Source organism: Lithobates pipiens, unplaced genomic scaffold (genome assembly GCF_037356315.1).
Source record: "Lithobates pipiens isolate NorthernLeopardFrog02 unplaced genomic scaffold, aLitPip1_a1.2 Scaffold_18, whole genome shotgun sequence".
NCBI lineage: Eukaryota > Metazoa > Chordata > Amphibia > Anura > Ranidae > Lithobates > Lithobates pipiens.
Window position 1 is genome coordinate 222,607,155 of NW_027507758.1, and position 23,812 is coordinate 222,630,966.

At 42.8% G+C, this 23,812-nt stretch overlaps 1 protein-coding gene across 2 annotated transcripts in view; it reads left to right on the top strand.

Moving 5' to 3' along the window:
• Positions 1-23,812, top strand: part of LYST (lysosomal trafficking regulator) — a 568,355-nt gene that overhangs the window by 426,354 nt on the left and 118,189 nt on the right. For both annotated transcript variants that reach the window (XM_077486620.1, XM_077486621.1), the window contains exon 34: positions 3,096-3,241. In XM_077486620.1, coding sequence (XP_077342746.1) covers positions 3,096-3,241 — 146 coding nt within the window. The remainder of the gene's footprint in view (positions 1-3,095; positions 3,242-23,812) is intronic.

Consider the following 23,812-nt stretch of genomic DNA (forward strand, 5'->3'; position numbering starts at 1 on the left):
ACCAACACGATTCGGTCTCTAGCCTCTTCCAAAGCCCCTGGTCCAGATGGACTAACGGGCGAATTTTATAAATCCCTCAATTCACTCCTAGCACCCACACTTGAAAGGGTGTACCAACACATATGGACAGGGGGCCCCTATCTACCCACAGGCAACCAGGCGATAATAAAACTTCTAGAAAAAAAGGGGAAGGAACCTACAGAACCAGGCTCTTATAGGCCCATATCGCTCCTAAATCTCGATGTCAAGATTTTATCAAAAATCATAGCCACAAGGCTAGCTAACATCATCCCTTTTCTGATCCATCCTGCCCAGTCAGGCTTTGTGAAAGGCAGAACGGCGACGATCAACATCAGAAAGGTGATGATGGCACTAGAGCACGCTAGATGCAACCCGAACGGGGACTTTGCCATCATTACTCTTGATGCCGAAAAAGCTTTCGACAATGTTAGTTTTGAATGGCTGTCTCTGGTTCTGAACAAAATGGGTTTCACCGGCCCTTTCTTACATCTAATAAAATCTATGTATACCTCTCCGGCCGCCAGATTGGTTGCAGCTGGCCTGCTCTCAAATGAATTTCGCTTCCATAAGGGTACGAGACAAGGCTGCCCCTTATCCCCTCTCCTCTTTAATTTGGCCCTGGAACCACTATCTAGGTTTTTGTCCACGGTAGCCCCAATCCATGGCATTCCGATAGGCGAGCTACAACTAAAGACGTCTCTCTTTGCAGATGACGTCCTCATATTCTCCGCAAATCCTTCCGCAGATATGCCCACGATAAAGAACACATTTGATCTATTCCGAAAATGCTCCGGTTTACGCATAAACTATTCCAAGAGCGAGATACTGCCCCTCGGTTCCCTCCCACCTCCGGCCTGGTCTCACAATTCCATCTTCTCGATAGCTAAATCACACATCACTTATCTGGGTATTAAAATAGGGAAGCTTCCCTCCTCACTTTACCATCTGAATTATCCTCCCCTTTTAAACAAGCTCACTCAGGAACTTGAAAACTGGATGGATCTGCCCCTCTCGCTCCTGGGAAGATGTCACCTGATAAAAATGGTCAGTTTCGCACGCCTGCTATACCCTCTTCAAACGATACCTTTACTCATCAGACACAAAGATATTCAAATTTTAAACTCTGCAATATCAAAATTTCTTTGGCGAAACAAAAGACCGCGCATTGCCTTCTCGAAACTTCATCTTCCCAGGACCGAAGGCGGTATTAGTCTTCCGAACGTTAGACTATATAATTTAGCATGTCTCTTGAGGGTGAGTCTAGACTGGATTACCCAAAAATCCCAATGTTCAAACTTTCACTTGGAAACGGCAATGGTCCATCCCTATTCCCTTACTGCCCTTCTTCACTGCAAGTGGAAATCTCTAGCAACTCCGCATCAACACAACCTCCTGCTGAGGGACACTGCCATTGCCTGGAGGGAGGTAAGGAAAAGTCTCCGTCTCTCTCCCTTCATCTCTAAATTTCTTCCAATTCAAGGGAACCCAAATTTTACTCCAGGTTTGGAACGACAACGTTACGATGAATGGCGCCAAAAGGGTCTTGCTACATTTTTCTCCATGTGTGAGCCAGATTCCGGCAGGGTGCTGCCATTCAGCTCCCTAGCAGCAAAATTTTCTCTTCCGGATGCCTCAAACTTCCATTATCGCCAATGTGTCAGCTTTCTTCAAAAAACCTGCAGGACCGAATCCGTCAGATTCACTACATCGTTCATGGAAACTCTCATCCGGAATGACACCTGCAAAATTTCTGACATATACAAACCACTACTTTTGAAAATTACTCCATCCTTAGCCTCGTCATCAGTGCTGAATTGGGCGAAGGACTTTCCAGAGGAGGACATAGTAGACAAAATCCTGCAAGGCCTCAATTCTGTGTACAATCTGATCCCTAATGAATTATGGAGGGAAACCCAGCTAAAAAACGCCCACCGCGCCCATATTCCTTTTCTACCCACTCCCAACCATTCTTCGGCCTCTTCCTCCCCGTCACTGTGCCCAATGTGCCAACAACCCAAACCTTCTCTCGTACACCGGTTCTGGACTTGTAACTTTATTGCTACTTTCTGGGATCAAGTTCTGGCTTATATCTTCAGGATTACGCTGTTGAAACTCCCCAAGAATCCGCTCCTCCTCATCTTTGGGCATTGGGACTACACTCTACTTCCCTGGTCAACCGCCCCCAGCCCACCGGGAAAGGACTGGTCCCTGATCTGCCTCCTATTAGCCAGAAGGGCCATACTGGCCAACTGGACCTCCGCATCCACGCCCTCCATTTCACAGGTCGAAAGGGATCTCTTACAACTCCTTTTTCGGGACAAAATCAATGCCAACCTGGACCACCAGAAAGCCTCCAAACGCTTCCATGACAGATGGGACCTTTTTATTTCAATGCAACTCTCTCCACACGACCGTACGCTCCTTGATAAACACTCATTTGTGTACAAAGATCCTCATCAAACATGAACTCTTCCACTATTGGATGTCTTCCTTCAATGGAGTATTGGACCTAAGCCCACTATCCCCCCCCCCTCCCCCCCCCCCCCCTTCTCCCAGCCCCTCTCCTGTTTTTTTTTGCCATATTTGGTTAAGTTCCATGAGGTTAATTTTAGAGCCTCCGGGCTAGTTAGATCCATCCAGTTATAGTCTCCTCATGTCTGTCTCACCCTATGAGGGAGTGGATTAGCGTCCGCCCTCGTTCAAGTTTTTAAGTCTTTTGTTTTTCCTTTCTTTTCTTTTCTTTTACACGCCTTCAAGTTGATGAGAGTCTCGTCTTGTGTTATAGTCTACTTTGTACACTGTACTTATATAAACAAGAAAACACTTGTATCTGCTGATGATGATTTTATGTACTGTTATATCATTTTTTCAATAAAAATTTATTCAAAAAAAAAAGAAAAGTAATCCCTACTAATAACACGAGTGAGTACTCTTTTTCATTAATTTGGATGTCTGTAGGAAAGATTTTTAATGTCCCCTTTGGGTGAGGGTTAAAATACTCAATAAGTTGGTACTGATTTTGTTTCCAAATTTGATAAACTGTTTGATATTTTTTTTCTTTGCATTTTATTAAGGGCTGTGTGGTATGACCCAGAATCATACCCTACCTCTTATCAGCTTGATCCCACTGAGGGTCCAAATAGGGAGAGGCGACGTTTACAAAGGTGTTACCTAACCATTCCAAACAAATACATCCTCAAAGACAGACAAAAGAAAGATGGTAAGTTATTTGTTGTTCTCATTAAATTTCATCATAGTTAGAACATGTATATTTTTAGTATCCAATGTAAATTTTTCATTATCGTACAGTACAACAGGACACAGATTTCCATATTAATAATGAATAGGGTTAAATGCCACTCCAAGTGACTGGACACCAACCAAAGCTTTTAAGTTTTACTAAACCCACAATAGTAAAATCAGTCAGTATATGCAGTAAAGCAGCCCTAAAATTTTCCACTCGCCTACTCGCATTTTACAAGTGGAAAATGTATTCTGGCGAGCGTGGGCCACTTCTGAGAAGAGGGGCGAGTACCACTGGCAGGCGGGGTTGAATGGGAGCTGTTCTCTCAGCGATCCCCCTGTGGGAAGAGAGCGTGGAGGAAGAGGTGATCTGGCCTGATCAGAGCAGGGACTGCCCGCTGTAACAGCTTACATTTGAATTGCCGTCCACTCGCCATCACACACAGTCCCACTTCCTGACCCTGACCCGACACCTTTGACAGACCGAACACATCCTAACATTGGACTAGCTGCAATTATGGGCACTGGTCACGCTGCAGTGATGGGTACTGGTCATGCTGCAGTGATGGGCATGGGTCACACTGCATCGATGGGCATGGGTGACGTTGCGTTACTGGGCACGGGTCACGCTGCGTTGCTGGGCATGGGACACATTGCGTTGCTGGTCACAGGTCATGTTGCATTGATGGGCACTGGTGAGGCTGCATTGATTGCATTTATTTTTTAAACATTTAAGTGTCATTTCATGAGATAGTTTAGGAGGACGTGTGTAGGGGCAGGGTAGGGGTTGCATGGGGCAACTGGTGGCAAGTAACCATTAAGGCCTGGCTAGTAGCTCAGGACTTGAAATGTTAATGCAATTGTTAATTTTCTGCATTGTGTAAAAAGGTTGTTTGAACCTCTCGTCTTTGATTCCCCCTCCTTCCACTGTCTCCAAACCATCTCTGATAGACCAGAGCCTTGGGGGCACTCTGCACATGCTCAGTTTGGTGTGTATTGCTAGAGAGCTTTTTTTGTTTTTTTTCTTGGGAGGGTGTATGTGATCAGCATAGGGCCAATCAGCACTGTCCATTCAAAGTCTGGGCTCCTGCAGCCTCATAGGGCAATCAGAGAAGAAAGGAAACTTACAAGCTTTAACCAGTGCTCAGCCAGACACTGATAGAAGTCACAAGATTGTTATGTACTGCTGATAAGAAAAGGTATTTAGCAGTTTATATTTACTAAAACGATTGTATTTCCATGTTCTGTGTACTGTGGGAGACCAGATATAGTGAATGCAGGGTCCTGGGTTTAGAAACACTCACACACAGAACCTGCCACCATGCCAGCCCCAGTGTTTTCTTAGTGTTTTGCTAGTGTGCTTGGGGGATGGGTGTAGCCATGAGGAGAGACTGTATGATAGTATATTTTGTATTTTGAGATCTTCTATGAAAAAAAGATGTTGGCTACACCAAGCCACTATGGCAGAGGGTGTGAGCTTTCTCAAATCCATGATCCCCCTGGGCTTAGTACTGCGGGTACTGTAAACGGGACTTCTTATGACAATGGGAGTAGCAATAGCCAGTAATGCTGCACTGGACCTGGTTGGTTGACACACCTAGGTATGCGGTTCAATGTGTGAGTTGCTGCTTGTTTGCTTTACAGGTTTAAAGTTGTGGTCCCCTGCAGGGAAGCCTGTCCTCAATGACCCCTCCTTCTCCCAGGGATGGGGGGGGGGGGGCGGGGGAGAATTGTGCCATACTGGAGTGGGCAAAGTCTTGCGGAGTAAACCTCTGACTGGGGTGATTGGGTACAAACCCATTTAACAGGGTTATGCTGACCACCAAAGCAGGAGGATAGGAAGTGTGGGCTCCCTTTTAAAAGAGTTAATGGCACCGGAATCTCTGGACCGTCCTCTGGGCCATTCCCATTTATGTGGGAAGGCCCAATGGCTACTATGCATTTGTGTTCCAATATATTTTTTATTAATTTTTAAAAAAAATTCACAAACAAACTATACACAAACCAATAGAGTCATCCTGAATACATGTTGATAGATGAGATGTTAATTAATTGTATAATTACTAGCTTATAGAATAAACACATCCCAAAAAAAACCTCTCTATATTCAGGACAAAGAGAAAAAAAAAGAAAACCCCAGGGGAAAAAAATGGTGTCTCACATAATACAATTTACAGGTTCTTTCTTCAACTTATTACAGATTTGAAACAAAGTTGAAATATATACGGTATGTTCTAAAAAAAATAGTCTTAAGAGTTAAAAAAAAATAAAAAATTCCAAGAACTTTGATGAATCTTTAACTGTTATCCAGGTCTGCCTCACCCCATTAAACTTCTGTATGTTATCATTATTTTCAGCTACCAATATCTCCATATGCATAATACCATTAAGAGTCTCAATCCACTCCGGAATTGAAGGAGCAGTAGAGGTTTTCCAGTATCTGGGTATCATTTGCCTAAAGCTGAGAGAAAAAAAAAAATGTTTTTGTTTGATATTGATTGAGGTAAAAGAGAAAAGTGATCTACTTCAACGAGTTGATTGATTCACCCGTAGCATAATTGTATAAGCCAATTACTTGATCCCATAATTTGTAAATAGGGGGACAAGCCCACCAAAGATGAGATACGTTACCTATGGCAACATTGCAACGCCAGCATATATCTGGTTGTGAAGGAAAAATTTGATTTAAATTAACTGGAGTACGATACCATCTAGATAGCAGTTTAAAATTGCGCTCTTGAGTATCAAAAGCTATTGAAAGTTTATGAGTATTGATAAAAAATGTGATCCCAATCTTCCTCTCGTATTAATCTATTTAGCTCCATCTCCCATTTGGAGAAAATTTACAAATGGCTTAAAGGGATCTTCCAAAATCATATGCCTAATCTGAGGCCAGTAGAATTTGTCCCAGGTTAGAATAGCATTTGAATGCACACCAATAGATAAAGAATGATTGTCTATTAAAGAAATGAGTGGAGCTGGGAGCCAGCTCGCCAAGGCCCAGAAGACCGTAAGCCTATATCTTTGAAACAGAACCACAAGGCAGCTTTAGGATTAGCAATGGAGATGAGCCGATTTCCAATTGAACCCATTGTTTATCGTCTGGGTGATGGAACCAATCTACGAGAGAATATAGCTGCTTTATAATACCACTCAAAATCTGGCAAAGCTGCTCCTCCACGATTTTTAGATCGGCAAAGTGTTTTCCAGTTAATTTGAGGTTTGATATTTTTCCAAACAAACTGAGATAGCAAACTTCAGTTTTTTTTTTTTTTTTGTTTCTTTTTATGTTTTAGGTAATTTAATGGGTAAGGTTTGGAATAAATATAGGTACTTGGGGAGAGTATCCATCTTAATAAAATTAATATGGCCAAACCATGATAAAGAAAGCTTCGACCATGATAAAAATTCGGTTTGTGTTCATAAATAGAAGTGGGAGAAAATTTAGCTCGTAAACCATTGTAAGATCTGTTGGAATTTTAACTCCTAAATAGTCCACTGCTACTTCTTGCCAGTGAAAAGGAAATAATGCTACCAATGAAGAAACCTCGTCTCTAGGTAATGAGGTATTTAATAAGTCCGATTTCGTTAGATTTATCATGAAGTTGCTTAGATATCCAAATAGATTGATTTCTTTTAAAACTTAGGGAATACTTACTCTTGGTGATATTATATAAAGTAAGACATCATCAGCATAAAGTGAAGTTTTATAATCTATCTCGTTAATAATAATACCATGAATAGAAGGATTATTACGTATAGCTATTGCTAAATGTTCCATTCTGATCAAAAGTGATGGAGATGACGGACAACCCTGATGGGTACCATTAATAATCTTAGATATATTTGAGAAAGTACCATTTATTCGTACCTGAGCAGAGGGAGTTGTATATAGCGCCATGATCTTATTAAATTATCCATCAGATCAATCTGGCGAAGCGAGTAAAATAAAAATCCAATTTAAGCGATCAAATGCCTTTTCAGAATCAGTTGAAAGCAGGCAGGCTGGAATATGTTGTTTCTGTGCCAAGGAAATTAATGAGAGTGTCTTACTAGTGTTATCTCGAGTCTCTATTGACCTCACAAAGCCAGTTTGATCTGTATGAATTATTTGAGGTAATAGGGGTTGAAGTCTATTAGCATAGAGCTTTGTCTTGATTCAGCAATGAGATAAAGTGATAGCTATTTGGGTTTGTTTCGTCTTTCCCAGGTTTCAGAATAACCAAAATATAAGCTTTTAATGTTTCAGGTGGGAAAAGTTGAGATTTTTAAATTGAATTGAACACATGTAAAAGAATTGGGGAAAAATCTGATGCAAAAATGTTATAGAACCGGCTAGAAAACCTGTCTGGCCCTGGGGCTTTACCAATCTTAGGGGACTTAATAACTCTTAGCAGTTCCTCAGAAGTAAAAGAAACCTATAGGGAAGAGCTAGTAGCGAAGTCAAAATCTGGGAGAGTTGTTTCTTCCATATATGAAATCATTTTTTTCTACCTCTATGGAAGAATAATCAGTTTCAGAGTTAGTTTGTGAAATATTATATAGTGAAGTAGTAATAATTGCAAAAAGTCTCTGCAATATCTGAATTGGCATATACTAGTCCTTTACCAGGAGCATGTCGTTTCAAAACAGATGATGATGTTTTAGAGTGAAGAGATTGTGCCAAAAAGCAACCACTTTTGTTATTATATTCATAGGACATCCTCAATGTTTTATCCCAAACTCTTAAAGGCTGCTGATCAAGTAAATGCAGAAGTTGACGTCTAGTGTTAGCAAGTTCGATTCTAACCTTATCGCTATTGCTACTTTTATGAATTACTTCCAATTCAGAATTTTTTTTTTTAATGAAGCTAAGTATTCCTCAGTTGTAATATTCTTTCATTTAGAACCATGCAATATAAATATTCCCCTCAAGATGCATTTTAAAGCCTCCCATTTAATTAGCGGTGCAGTATTATCCGATTTATGGTCTTCAATAAAATACATTATAGCTTTTTTAATATCAGTTACACATAGAGGATCTGCTAATAGATTATCATTTAGTTGCCAGGATCCATTCCTGGCAGCCAATTCTGCTAAATTAAAATGACAGATAACAGGTGAACGATCTGACCATATTTTAGGTTTTATACTAATTGTCGGAGTAGCATCTAGTAATGTTTGTGATACAAAAATATAATCCAACCTACTGTGTGTTTTATGTACTGAGGAGAAAAAAATATAATCTTTCTCAGAAGGGTGTAATATACACCATAAATCAAAAAGTTTCATTGTGGATTGTTTCTGCTTTAATCTGCGAAGAGCTGAGAGCGAAATATGGGTTTTTCCTGAGGATGAGTCCATTTGAGGATCAAAAACCAGATTGAAATCACCTCCCAGAATATCACCCTCAGCAAAGCTTTCGAGAATACGTATAGATTTAAGATCTTCAGAGATTTGGGCCGTGTTAGGGAGATATACATTAGCTAACGTGTATATTTTATTTTCATTTTTAATTTTTACAAATAAATATCTACATAAAGAATCTGATTTAGAATCTAAGACTTGACATTTCATATTCTTGTGTATAGCGATTGATACTCCTTTGTATTTTGCATATGGATTTGTACTATGGAGCCAAGTAATATAATATTTATTTTAACATGTTTGAATAGCGTCCGCACGAAAATGTTTCTTGAAAAGACACTATATCAATTTTGTCTTTATTAAGGTAGTGGAAAATTTGCAAACATTTATTAGGGTGACTGAGACCCTTCACGTTAAAGGAACATATTGAAAATAACATAGAAGAAAATAGTTATTTTTACTGTTTCCATTAAGCGACAACAACCCAAGAAAGAAAAAAAAGGGAAAATTGGGGGGGAAAAGCAGTTATAAAATACGAGAAATGCAATGTGTCTTGGATGTCTCTGAATATTCTCAGAGAACAAAAATCTAACAGGCAATATAGCCAATTCCTAGAAATTGGGAAACCTAATGTAGGGTGTAGTCGAGGTAGGCAGGGATAGAGGTGTGTACCATCCAGACATTTAGATCGGTGTTGAGAGGGAGATGAAGAAAAGAGGAAAAAAAGGGGGTGACGGGAAAAAGAGGGGTTGAGAAGGGAAGAGGGAGGCAGTAAGAGGGAAGCAGGAATGGGGGAAGAGATAAGGAGAGGGAAAGAAAGTAAAAGAAAAGAGAGAAGATGGGAAAAAAAAGGGGGGCATTACATTAAGGCTCTTCAAGATATACCAGCATAGATATCAAGATATATTCTAATAAAATTCCTATAATCTTATTAACTAAGATTCCTCGTGCCATTACAGTTTTCTACGTACAATGATTAGTCTTAAATATATATATATATATATATATATATATATATATATATGCTCCTGCCTTCCATAAAAATAAAAAAAAAGAGAAACTGATATTTTTGGCAAAACTCCCTTTGATTATCTTCTTTCTTTAATATCTAGCCAAATCATCTCCTAATCTGTAACGTAATAAATAAAAACATAGAAAAGTGCAGCGCAATAAATAAAAACATATTCACTTAAAAAAAAAATCCAAAACACTATACAAAGAAACCCAATAGAGAGCAAGCAAAAAACTTGTCACTGAATGAATGCAGTCCATACAGTTCATAAGCTGATGACAGGCTGGATACTGCTATGAGAAAACACCAGGTGCATGCCTCACTTCGTATTATAACATCTCTGTGGTAATGCCTCCACCAAGTAGATAAGGTATTCTTACCAAATATGTAGGACCACTGAATGAACAAATGGTCAGAAAGGCTTGTTTGCACTCGTAAGTGAAGGCGATGCTCCAATCCGAACAGCTGGGATAGTAAAGTGCTTCCAATATTGCCCCACAGCATACAGTACTTAAAAAGCAGCAGTAACAAAGTGACAAGTGCAAAAAACTCCAGGTGATATGCGGGTGACGACCATGATCAGTAGCTCCTCCCCCGTATGTACGTTATGTCCGAATGGTCTTCGTCAGCAGTGGGTAGCGCTATTGTGTCACCCAGCAATACCTATATAGCAGCATCTTTAATCCTTTTTTCATGTTGTTTACGTGCTCCCCAATGCGAATACTAAGCGGTCTCGAGGTTCTACCCACGTATGGTAAACCGCAATTGCACTTGTTTTATTGGCTCTTAGTGCAGCGATGATATAAAACAAACATTTTTTATTTACTAATTTTTATTCAGATGGTCGCGGCTTTTGTACGTCCATGTATATGGTTTTTATATGCAAATTATTATTATCGTTTTATATAGCGCCAACAGTTTACGCAACGCTTTACAATGTATAGGGGGGACAACACAATTACAGTACAATACAAAAGGTACAGGAGGGCCCTGCTCATAGAGCTTACATTCTAAAGGGAGGGGGTGGTGGTACAAAAGGTAATAGCTGCAGAGAATGATTTGATGGGGTGGCTCAGGGACAGTTGGGTGTGGGATAGGCTTCCCTGAATAAATGAGTTTTCAGGTAACTCTTAAAGGTGGACAGGGTAGGGGCTGAGCGGACAGACTGGGGCAGGGAGTTCCAGAGGATGGGAGAGGCTCTAGAGAAGTCTTGAAGGCGAGCATGAGAGGAGGTAACAAGGGAGCTAGAAAGCAGGAGGTCCTCAGAGGAGCGCAGGGGATGATTTGGGCGATATCTGCAGATGAGGTTGGTGATGTAGATGGGGCGAGGTTGTGGATGGCCTTGTATGTTATGGTTAGCATTTTGATTTTTACACGGTGGGGTAGGGGAAGCCAGTAAAGGGATTGGCAGAGAGGGGCAGCAGTCACGGAACGATTAGTGAGGTGTATTAGTCTAGAAGCAGCATTCATAATAGACTGAAGGGGGGATAGCTTGCTTAAGGGTAGGCCATTAAGGAGAGCATTGCAATAGTCAAGGCGGGAAATAATCAAGGAGTGAACGAGTTGCTTTGTGGTGTCATTAGTCAGAAAGGGTCAAATTCTGGAGATGTTACGGTGGTGAAGGCGGCAGGATTTAGCCAGTGATTGGATATGGCAGCTGAAGGAGAGGTCAGAGTCAAGGATTACACCCAGGACCCTGGCATGTGTGGAGGGACCATTGGTTGGGTTGTTGATATTAATGGTAAAGTCACGGGGGGGGTCGTGAAGGAGGAAATAGAACAAGCTCAGTTTTAGAAAGATTGAGTTTGAGGAAGTGGTGTGACATCCATACTGATATGTCATTCAGTAAGTTGGAGATCTGTGAGGAGATTGAGGGGTTGAGTTGAGGAGTGGAGAGATAGATCTGGGTGTCATTGGCATAGAGGTGGTATTGGAAACCATGGAAGTTTATCAACTGGCCCTAGGAAGAGGTATAGAGAGAGAATAGGAGGGGCCCAAGAACAGAACCTTGGGGTACCCCAATAGAAAGAGGAAAGGGAGCAGAGGAGATGGAGTTGTAAGCAACACTGAAAGTGCACTGAGATAGGTAGGAGGAAAACCAGGATAAAGCAGAATCGCAGAGGCCAAGGGAGCATAATTTGCTGCGGAGGAGCAGGTGGTCAACTGTGTCAAAGGCAGCAGAGAGAGCAAATACATCTATATGTTTTTATAATGTTTTGGTTCATGAATTTTGTATAAAAATGTCCTGTGAATTGTAATTCTATATTGTAGTAGCTGATATGCACTGTTATAAATGACATGTTAACTTGAGCCTATTGATGTCCCCATATTTGTTTTTGGTGTCTACGCAGTATGTGTGGAGGTCTCCGCTTCACGGATTTCCGGTCATGGCATTCCTCCCATTGCACACACCAAATGTGGACTTGAGGCTGCTATATAGGTATCGCTGGGTGACGCAGTAGCTCTACACACCGCTGACCAAGTCCGTTCAGACGTAACATACGTACGGGGGAGGAGCTACCGATCATGGTCGTCACCCGTGTACCGTCTGGAGTTTTTTGCACTTGTCACTTTGTTACCGCTGCTTTTTAAGTACTGTATGCTGTGGAGCAATATTGGAAGCACTTTACTCTCCCAGCTGTTCATTTAGTTTACTGCTATTTTATCAATAAATCGATCGGTACAGTCTACACTGAGATCGTTTATTCCCCTTTTCTTCATATGATTGGTTTTGGGATCGTTTCACCTTTCTGGATTGGAGCATTGCCTTCACTTAGGAGTGGAAACCAGCCTTTCTGACCATTTGTTCATTCAGTGGTCCTACGTATTTGGTAAGAGTACCTTATCTACTTGGTGGAGGCATTACCACAGAGATGTTATAATACAAAGTGAGGCGTGCATCGGGTGTTTTCTCATAGCAGTATCCAGCCTGTCATCAGCTTATGAACTGTATGGACTGCATTCATTGAGTGACAAGTTTTTTACTTGCTCTCTATTGGGTGTCTTTGTATAGTGTTTTGGCACCGTAATAGCTTATTAATTTTTTAAGTGAATGTGGTGTTTTTATTTATTGCGCTGCACTTTTCTATATTTTTTTACTTAATTCTAAGGATTCATGATTTGCTTTATGGTGTTCAGCTTGAAATTTGCGTGTGTATTTTAGGATCTAGTGTGCGCTGATTGTTTTCTTTTATAATAAATAAAACAATGTTAATCTTAATATCTTTTTTTTTTATTGTTTGTTTTAAATTTTCAACATCATACAGAAGGAAATATACATGAAATATTAACATATCGAGACAGTGCAGGTTTACTTTGATTACAGGGCATACAAAATCTGAACACATGGAGGTATAGCGATGTGATTAAAGTATAAATTTGAGTGGGGGAGAGATGGTCGCATCCCTAAAGAATAGAAATTGAAGCAACCCTCTACCGTATCCTTAAGGGGGTTATAGACAAACTGTAAACATACCATTTAACCTCAAAGAAAGCTGTACACAAAAATAAAAATAAATTTCAGACCTTCTCTCGGGGATATGTATGTATCCAGATTTAACTAATTAGCATCAATCCCATCAGAGCCATATATAGACTCATCCCATGTTGACCATGTTTTAGAAAATTTCTGCACCTTACCCTCCACTACGGCCGTCAAGTGTTCCATTTTACATATGTCAGCTACAGTGGTGATCAATTGCGGAAGTGTTGGTGGAGAGGTGGACAACCATAACCTGGGGATGACCCTTCTAGCAGCCAATAAGGTGAAGGACAACAATCTGCGCAAGCCCTTAGAAATACCAGGAAAAGGGAGGCCTAGCAGATAATGCATGGGCGTCAGGGGAATAGGAATGCCAACCATTGTTTCTAACAGATTTTGGACTTGGAGCCAGAACTGGTGGACTAGGGGGCAGTCCAAAAATATATGGTAGGGAGAGCCGACTTCCCCACCACATCTCCAGCATTGCTTTGAAATTTATTACAGGCGTGTAGAATATCTTGGGTCCTGTACCAGTGCATTAGGACTTTGTATGCAGTTTCCTTGTGGGTCACACATCAAGAGATTCTGGAAGTGTGCTCCCATTTGCTCCCCCAATCCACCCGGGAAATATCGTGCTGTAAAATCTGAGCCCAATTCTTCATGTAGTGGTGGGTATTTACCATCATAGGAATCGCTTCATGCAACATTATGTAAATGGTAGAGATTAGTCGGGTCTCGTAAGGACCTTTAGCACATAGGATCTCAAAGTCTGTTGGTTTGTCCAAAGTCAGAGAAGGGGATCAGGTGGAGAAAAAATATCTGATCTGTAAGTATGAATGTAGAAGCTTTTGGGGGATCTGATGTTGCTTTTGCAAGGTGGGAAAAGTCAATAAATGGCGTGTCGCTGGGTTAACAAAATGTCGGAGTTGGAAAAAGTCCAGCTTGGGTCCATGGTAGCATATGGTCGTAGGACAGGCTATCTGGGATGTCTGGGTTAAATAGGATATTCAAAAGTGGTGGACACGGTGAGGATAGGGAAAAGCGATCAGCGCACCTTTCCCAAATATTCAGCGTGAACAACATGGGAGCTAGGCATATATTCCGTAATTGGGGCATATGAAGGGCAGTGGAAGGCCAGAGCATGTAGCAAGGATGAACCGGGTCTGTAACAATTTCTATTTCTGACCATCTGTTTGGGGCCTTTCGGGAGGTCCAGGAGGTAAGAACTCTCAGGTGCAAGGCATAATAGTATTTGATTACATCTGGACCTCCCAAACCCCCTCTACTCCGAGTAAGGACCACCGTCCCTGCCAACCTGTGGGATGCATTATTCCAAATAAAATGGAGGCTTCTTCTTTGAAGGGATTTCACCTGTGACAGAGGGATCACCACTGGTAAAGTTTCAAACAAATATAATAACTTAAGAAGGATAGATATTTTGAGGATGTTGATTCGGCCCAACAGGGATAGGGGGAGACATGTCCCGTGTGTCAGCAAACAATTAATTTCCGAAAAACTTGGGGGGGAATTGGCCTTATATAAAGAATCATAGGAAGCTGTAAGGTGAACCCCCAAGTATTTAAGTGAGTGCGGACACCAGTGGTAATTATACTTTGGAGGGAAGATAGGAGGGCTGGGGTTATGTTTATAGGTAATGCTTCAGTTTTAGTATCATTAATTTTGAAACCCGAAAGGCTACTAAAAGTGGATAGCATGTGGTGAAGGTGTGGTAGGGATGTGTGTGGATGGGTGAGAGTTAGGAGAACATCATCCGCGAATAAGGATAGTTTATATTCTACGTTTTGGACGCAAACTCCCTTAATATCCGGACATTCCCATATAGCCGCAGCTAGGGGTTCCAGACTGAGAATTAAGAGAAATGGTGATAAAGGGTAACCCTGTCTCATACCATTGCTAAGGGGAAACGGACGTGCTAGATGGGAGGAGAGTTGTACCTGTGAAGTGGGTTTCGAGTATAGGGCTCGGAGGGCGTGAATAAAGGGGCCTGAAAATCCAAAGCGATTTAGTATCGCAAACCTAAATGGCCAGCTAAGGCGATCAAACGGCTTTTGGGCGTCTAAACTAAGTATCAAAGAGGGGTTTCTAGTTTTAGTAAACAGGTCTATAAGGTCAATTGTGTGGCGAGTATTGTCCCCTGCATGTCTTGTGGGAACAAAACCCACCTGGTCTCTATGGATCAATGCTGGCAGCAGTAGAGAGAGTCTGTTCGCTAGAATCTTGGTAAAGATTTTGTAATCAGAGTTCAATAGAGATTTGGGACAATAATTGTCAGGGAGGGATGGATCCTTATCTGGTTTAGGGATAGTGGTTACAACTGCGTGTAGGAACGAGGGGTGCGGTATTGTGCCCTGGAGCAGTGAGGAGAACAAGGTTAACAGGTGTGGGGACAGGGTCTGTGAAAACGTCTTGTAATAGGAGTATGGAAGACCGTCTGTTCCTGGAGCTTTATGTGTGGGAAGATGTTTAATTACGTCAGCTAGTTCGTCAGTGAACAGATGATAGAAAGGAGTCTAATCTGTCTTGTGAGAACTGATCTTGTGTGCCCGTGTTCAAGCAGTTGTAAAGTTTGTTATAATAGTCTCCAAATACTCCGGACATGGTCTGAGGGCAGTGTGTTGGTGTGCCATCTGATTGCAATATATAATCAGGAATGGATAGAAAGGGTCAGGGCTTAAGTTTGTGGACAAGCATCCTATGCGGCTTGTCTGCAAGCTCATAGAACTTTTGCTTAGACCATAACATTGACTTTGAAATTTTATTCGTGTCTATAGTCTTAATACGGTTGCGAATAGCAGTTACTGCACGCAAGCGATCCACCGTAGGGGAGCAGAGTAATCTCGCCTCCGCTTCCTGCAGCTGGGCCACAAGCTCCAACCGCAGCCTGACAGAGTCCCGTTTCAGGCGTGAGCCGGCTGAGATGTACTCCCCCCTAAAAACAGCCTTATGAGCTTCCCACATAGTAGATATATCTGAAATGGAGCCTAAATTGAGATGAAAAAACTCCTCCAATCTCTTGAGTAGTCTACCCTTAGGCCGCGTACACACGGGCGGACTGTTCGCCCAACTTAGTCCGCTGAACAGTGTTTCAGCGGACAGTCCGCACGTGTGTGGGCTTCAGCGGACTGTTTCAGCGGACAGTCTGACGAACAAAGTCTTACGGAATTTCCGTAAGACAGTCCGTTCAAACTTGGTTTTGTCCGTCCAAACTTGGTTTCAGCGGACAGTCCGCTCGTGTGTAGGCAAGTTGGACGGACTAAGTATCGCGCATGCTCAGAAAGGGTTTACACGGCCGAAGGTTGCATTGCAGTGTATAGGACGTCGTTTTTCTAGTCCCATCGTACGTGCTGTACACGTCATCACGCACGTTTTCAGCTGACTGTTCGTTCATCGTGTGTGGTCAAGTCCGTTCATGCTAATTTTGAACGGACTGTTTGTCGGATTGTTTGACGAACTTAGTTGGGCGAACAGTCCGCCCGTGTGTACGCGGCCTTAGTTTCAGCATGTCGCAATAGAGATTCGTTCAGTCTCCAGTGGCAAGTTTTGGGTGATGTGGTATGGAGCGTCACATTCAGAGTAATGGGGGCGTGATCAGACCATGTGATAGGCTCTATTTCTGAGGATATTATGCTGGGTAGCAAGGGTGCAGTTATTAGAAAGTGGTCCAGTCGAGAATACAATTTATGCGGGGGGGAGAAAAGGGTATATTGGCGATGGGTGGGATGTTTTACTCTCAATGCATCAAAGAGATTGTGGGAGCGGATTAGTTTGCGAAAGGAGGTGGACAATTTAAGAGTTTGGAGGGACAAAGTTTGTTGAAATAGCGTTAATCTATCCCTACTAGGGGACATACACATATTGAAGTCCCCACCTATGATTGCGAAAGGCTGTGAAAAGGAACGCAGCTGATCCAATACTCCTGTCCCGTATTAGGAGCATAAATATTGGTTAAGGTAAAGGAGGTGTTCAGATGTGAGCAGTTCAGGAGAATAAACCGACCCCGGGGTCTAGGATCGAAGCTAGGATCTGTATAGGGCTTGATCGTTTAATCAAAATGGCCACTCCAGCCTTCCAAGACAGATCGGAGGCCATAAAAACTGTAGGGTACAGCTTGGAGGCAAATTTAAATGAGCCCCCTGGGCGGAAGTGCATCTCCTGAACCATTATCACATAAGCTCCAGAAGATTTGAATTCCCTCAAGGCTAGCCAGCGTTTTCTTAAGAAATTCAAGCCCTTAACATTACACGAAAATATTTTTAAAGCCATAATACATTCATGGAATAATTAGCAGACTATGGAGGTCTGGAAGAGGCATATATACATCAGCATTTCCTAGTAACATAACATTGTATGTCGAGTTTACAACCTGCAGCGATATGAAAGAACCAGGACAGGTCAAAAAAGGACCTGATAAAAACTTGAAAAAATTGAAAAAGTTAACCTGAGTAAAATATAGAAAAACAAAGATAAATAGCAAAAAAAAATAACAAGCATCTTGAAAGCCTGAAGGATTTAAAATCTTCAGGAAGCCAAGGTGGAACACCTTGGACCTATAAAGGAACATGACAGACAGTTGGAGTGGTAAACTATGTACCGCTCCCATAGGGAATGATTAACCTCGGACTATTAACATTTGAACAATGATCAAACATACCACCGTCGCCTGGGTGTACAATGCTAGCCCTGCAGCAAAAAAAAAAAGGAAGTGGGGGGGCTCATTGAGCACATCAGAAATGGGAAAGAATTAAAGGTGGGGGGAATGTTCCCCGTAGAATTCCTGAAGAGGTCTGACAGGTTCCCGGGAATCTGGAAACCAAGGGTAGGGAGGTATAATTCGGACAAGCTCTGGAACTTCTTGTGAACCCACCCTAACTATCTTCCCTGGTGGTCAGCCAATTCCACCTAGACTGGGGCGGGGGGGCCTCCCAGACCGGTCCACGGAGCCTCCAATAAGAGATGATGGAGGCCAGGCAGGGCGCAGCTTGGAGAAGGGGCCTCGGGTAGTTCTCCAACCCGCTGGGACGGTGGACAGCCGGCTAAGTGCCGTATCCCAGGATGAAGCTAGGTCGGGGAAAGGACCGTGGAATGGTGGGAATGTGGAGAGGGGGCTGTCCAGCACAGAGCAGGGTGAGGTCTGGGGAAGTCGGGGGCCCTCTGGGCTAAAACAGTGCCTCACCTGTGGTCCCGTGGAGCCCACAATCACCACTTCTCCCTCAGCTGTCCTGAGTCCCTGGAGTGTGGAAAGATGAGGTGGCAGCTGTAGGTTGTAGTACAGCTGTAGGTTGTAGGGCAGGAAAATGTGGGGGCTGGCAAGCTTCACTAGGCCGCATCTGCGGCGGACAGTCCCAGCGGCCCCACGGACCTCCAGAGCTCACCGGTTATAGAGGAGGGCAGTCCGGATGGCAAGGAGAGCCGTTCAACCCGCTGCTAGGTCCTCCGTTGGTGTGATTGAGGAGGATGGAGGCCGGGAAGATGGCCGCGGCATCTCCCCGCCAGGCGCTGGGGCAGAAAAACGTGGGGACTGGCAGGCTTCACTAGGCCGCATCCGCGGTGGACAATCCTGGTGGCCCCACGGACCTCCGGAGCTCGCTGGTTATAGAGGATTGCAGTCCGGATGGCAAGGAGAGCCGTTCAACCCGCTGCTAGGTCCTCCGTTGGTGTGGTTGAGGAGGATGGAGGCCGGGAAGATGGCCGCGGCATCTCCCCGCCAGGCGCTGGGGCAGAAAAACGTGGGGACTGGCAGGCTTCACTAGGCCGCATCCGCGGTGGACAATCCTGGTGGCCCCACGGACCTCCGGAGCTCGCTGGTTATAGAGGATTGCAGTCCGGATGGCAAGGGGAGCTGTTCAACTCGCTGCAAGGTCCTCCGTTGGTGTGGTTGAGGAACATGGAGGCCAAGAAGATGGTGGCGGCCGCGGACGGACAAGGCCGGCGTCTCCCCTTGCTGATCCCGGGCCGGTCTCGGCCCAATTTTCTTCCAGGCTGAGGCAGGACAGGTGGTAGGGTGCATAGGCCGATAGATTAGTAAAAAACGGCCGTGTATGCACCCGGATTGCCGCGGATTGTAATCGGGCTCTCAGGAGCACTCCGTGGACACGTCCGCCCTGGTTCACTTCTGGGCACACCCCCCTAATCTTACTATCTTAGATACATCAATATCACATCTATCATAATTAAAAAAATATATAAAAATAAAAGAAAAAATGGGTCTAAGTTGATTCAAATCAAGTAGAAGAAACATGCTCCCATTTTTGTCTTGGAGCAAGATTTGGTAATAGAGATTGTGGCAGCAGGCAGGTAAAATCACCTGGTTGTATCCAGGATGGTAAATATGTGTGTCCTAGATTCAGGCTTTATGCAGACTTTTACAATTAGAGGGGAAGAGTTAATGAGCCCAGCTGAAGTAAGTGGGCTCATTAAGGCCTCTACAAAAAACCCCAGCATGCATAGGGAGATGCTCCATCCTGGAACCAGTTTTGTGTTGTATAGACTGGGGAGTGTGTCACCTGTACTGTGCGGTGAGTTAACGCCTGTGTGGCAAAACCTTTACAACAAAGGCAGGGACTGGTACAGCACAAGGCTGCACCCAGTTGTTAGACAGGGAGTCTACATGTGTAGTTAGAGGTCAAGCTGACCAGGATTTATTTTCTTGTTTTATTTTGTTTGGCTGTTATATGTATCACTGCACGTAGCCTAAATAAACCGGATCTTTTGTTTGTTTGCACCTACACCGCTGTCTGCTGTGCCTGACTTTGTGTTGTGAACCCATCCAGGGGGTCACACACACCCGCTACCGAGCTAACCCCCTCACAAGATTTAAATGGCCAGTCAGGTAGGTCGGTCTTAGGAAGTTTAAAAGTTGACAAAACTTTAGGTAAATCACCTGGGTGTCTAAACACCATCGTTTTCCCATCTTTTGAAATGATCACTTTAAACGGAAATCCCCATCTGTAGTGAATTGCATTGATATTTAATATTTCCAAAAGAGGTTTTACTGATCTCCTCAGTTGTAATGTATGTTTAGAGAGATCAGAGAAGAGCATTATGGGGGAGCCTTGAAACTGAACACCCTTTTATCTCCTAGCAGCTGACATAATGCTTTCCTTGACCGCAAAAAAATGAATACGTCAAATAACATCTCTTGTTTTATCGGGTTCCGGAATCCTAATAGCTGCAGTTATGTGTGCTCTATCAATTTCTATAGCTGTTGCTGGATCATTATTTAATAAATTATTAAATATTTGTTGAAGTGTGGTTTTAAGATTTTTAGGTTCTATTGTTCTATTGCAGGCAATGGATTCTTATATTTTGTCTTGCTTTATTTTCTTGGTCATCTGATTTCAATATCAGCTCTTGTATCTGTAGTGTGTTCATTCAAAACATCATGATGTTTATCTAACAGTTCATAAGGGGCATTAGTAGCAGTTTCTATTTCAATAACCCTGGATCCAATATGAGATACTTCAGTTTTAAGGACAGAGATATCAGTTTTACACATTGTCTCTAATCTAGAAACATAGTTTTCCATATCAGATCTCGTTGGTAAAGAACAAATGTAAGATTGAAGTTCTATATCTTCAGTTGACAATTCAAACCGAGGTTCAGGTATAGGCTCCTTCATACTCATACTTTGTTTGCAGCTGTAGATTGGTATGCAGCGATTCTAAACTTGATAATGTATCAGGTAATATATCGGGTTTATTAGACAATAAATCAAAAGAAATAAGCACAAGTGTTTCTGATAAACGTAATGCTTTTTCTAAGATAGCTGACTCTGTAGGATTGCTACCTGAAACAAGCTTCGTAACCACTGGTCTCCACAGTATATCCTCCCACAGAGCTCCGAGTATTTCATAAAATAGTTTTCTGATCCAGAGAAGCAAACAGAGTTCCTGTAATGCTAGCAACAATATCAAAATCAGCCATGTGAGTTAATTGCTCATTGATCGTACCTTTCTGCTCATGGCATGGTGCAGTCTCGAAACCAAAACAGGATCTGGAACAGTGAGACAATCTTGAACAATGGAAGGACCAATAGAAGGACCAGAGATGGTAATGGAACCAGTATCACAAACAGCAGCAGAACCAAAACCAGAATAAGCAGGAGCAGCGCTAGCATTAGCATCAGTATCAGCATTAACATTAGCACTGGCACCAACACTAGCACTGGCAGTAGCTTTAAATGATATCAATGGTATCTGGGAATTCTGAGGATTTATACGGGGACCAGATCTTAACTGTAGGTTTGAGTCTTGTGTAGGGGGATCTTTCATAGAGTCCTGTTTAGGCTTTAAATCTTGCTTCAGATCCTGCTTTTGTTGTAGCTTATTCACCATTATTGCTGATCTGATAGAACTATAGCTGAAGATCACAAAAAAAAACAGCCAGAGAAGAGTTAGCAATAATCAAGAAGATGTAAGCCAGTAAACTATGCAGACTATGCAGCCATGAAGCCACGAAACCCAAAAGGTCAGTAAGTCAATAAGCAAACAGGCTAGGATACCGGGAGAGCTAGGGATAAACTGGTTAAACCAGCAGAGAACTGTAAAGCTGTAAAACCGATGACCAGTCATATCATACCTTGAACAAGTTGGTTGTAGTATGTTGTACACAGTAAAGCCAGCGAAGGAAGGAGGTAAGCTAGGAGACCCACAGAGCTTGCTGCTGTAGCGCTGGAAAATCTAGGGAACTGTAGAACCAAATGATGCCTTTTCTTTTTCCTTTTCCAAGCCTTTTTCAAGCCTTTCAAGCCTTTAAAGATATCACAGCCCAGAAACGGTCCAGTATCACAGATATCCCAGTATCAGTCAGTCAATTGCTCCCATATTACACCTGTATGCTCCTGTGTTTCAGGGGACTCATTGTTCAGATAAGGCTCTGATCAAGATCTGGATCAGGCTCGGTAAGACTAGGTAGGGTCAGGAGACTGTAAACCCACAGAAGCCAGAGAAGCCGAGGAAGCCAGGTTGTAGAATCAGTGAACTTGATAACTTGATAAGCCGGTAAGCCATAAACCAAAGAGGGGAATATAGTTCTGAACAAACTCGCTCCTTTTCACTCCTTTTTAGCTCTTCTCAGGCTGCTTAGGTGTTTAAGCCCCTACAGGGGAGCTCCGTGAGCCCAGGATAGGATGAGCCCAGAGAAACCAGAAAAAAACAATAGCTTTGGTAGAAAGATGGGCTTTTGCCGATCTGTTCATCAGGGAAGAAAGCTCAGGTGAGACACGTCTCATACCATCACCGCCTTTGACTACGCCCTGATTTCTAAATCACTGTCTACCTACTATGTATTTGAATGTGCAGGCATCATCTTGGTATTCTGGCATATGTATGGCCAGTTTGGTGATAGCTCTGAGAAGCCATAGAGTCTAAGCCACATTGTTACTTTTCTTCCATCCCTGCCTATTACTGTGCAAATTTAGATTCCATTTTGTTCTGTGGGGCACTAGTGTGGCTGAAATTTTTTTTTTTTACTGTTTGCTAACAGGACAAAACGTGTAAAGCTGGCTTCCTCATTGGTCTCATCTACCACAGCAAGCCAGTTTGGGGCACAGAATGTCCAGCAGTGCTTTCAGCTTGATTAGGATCGGGCCTTCAGGGGAGCAGACACTGTGCAGGCAGTTTTCAACCCCTGGTTTGTGCATGCTCTACAAAGGCTGGATCAATGGGAGGGAAGAGGCAGCAGGATGATATGTGGTTACTGCCTACCATTCCTGTTTGTTTTTTTTTCCTGTGGGGGAGGTCTGGGTTCAGAATTTTCTTCCCTCACCAGTCAATCGGGGTTCCCTCTGTCAAATTCCGGGCCACATGCTATGGATAATATTTTTCTTACTTGAGTAAATGAGTTTTCTGCTCCAAAATGTCATCCCTTTGAAGGAAAATGGCAACAATTTTCAAAAATTCTACTAACAGGTTATGTGCTTTTAGTCCTTCAAACTCCTAACAGCCTTCTGTTTCAGATTCATCCAGTTAGCTAGACTTGGAGGAGGATGGACCACTAGAAGATTTTTTTTCCTCTGGCTCCCTCCTTGGAAGGCATCATTGATATTAAGGCACCATTACAGTGCTAGCAGAGGAGGTTTGCAACTCTCTCAAGCTGGACTCCAAGGCCCCTGCCAGCCCTAAGGTGACAGACAGGGGTTCAAGGAAACATAGGAAACCCCCACTACGTTCCCTGTACATGATTTAGTTAAGAGTGTTTGTTTTATTTTAAGACTGGAATCATCCTGAAAAGGTTTATGCACTGCCTAAATGCTTTGCATAACAGTAGCCCATTAACAAAGATTTTTCAAAAAAATTATTTAATTTTGAGGTTTGCTATTTCTTCGCTAATTGGCTATTTCTTGCCTCAGTAAGAGTTTGTTTTTTTAAACATACAGACACACATACGTACATTGCAGCACTTGCAACTAGAAGAGGAATTTTATGTATACATGTGTTTACAGGCCTATACAGGTGTATACACACAACCAAGTTTTGTAGAAATTCTTGGCCCACGAAACCTTCCAAGTCTGGTCTCAAGTTTCTTACGCTCCACTGTACCTCTGTCCCCTCTGTGCAGAGTGAATTTGCACAAAGCTGCAGTCCAGCTTATTTTGGGGATTGTGACCCTGGCTCCGGTAGCAGAGCAGATACAGGAGTTGTACGCTAACCTATTCATGGTTCCCAACCCGAACAGGGCCATCAAATCCA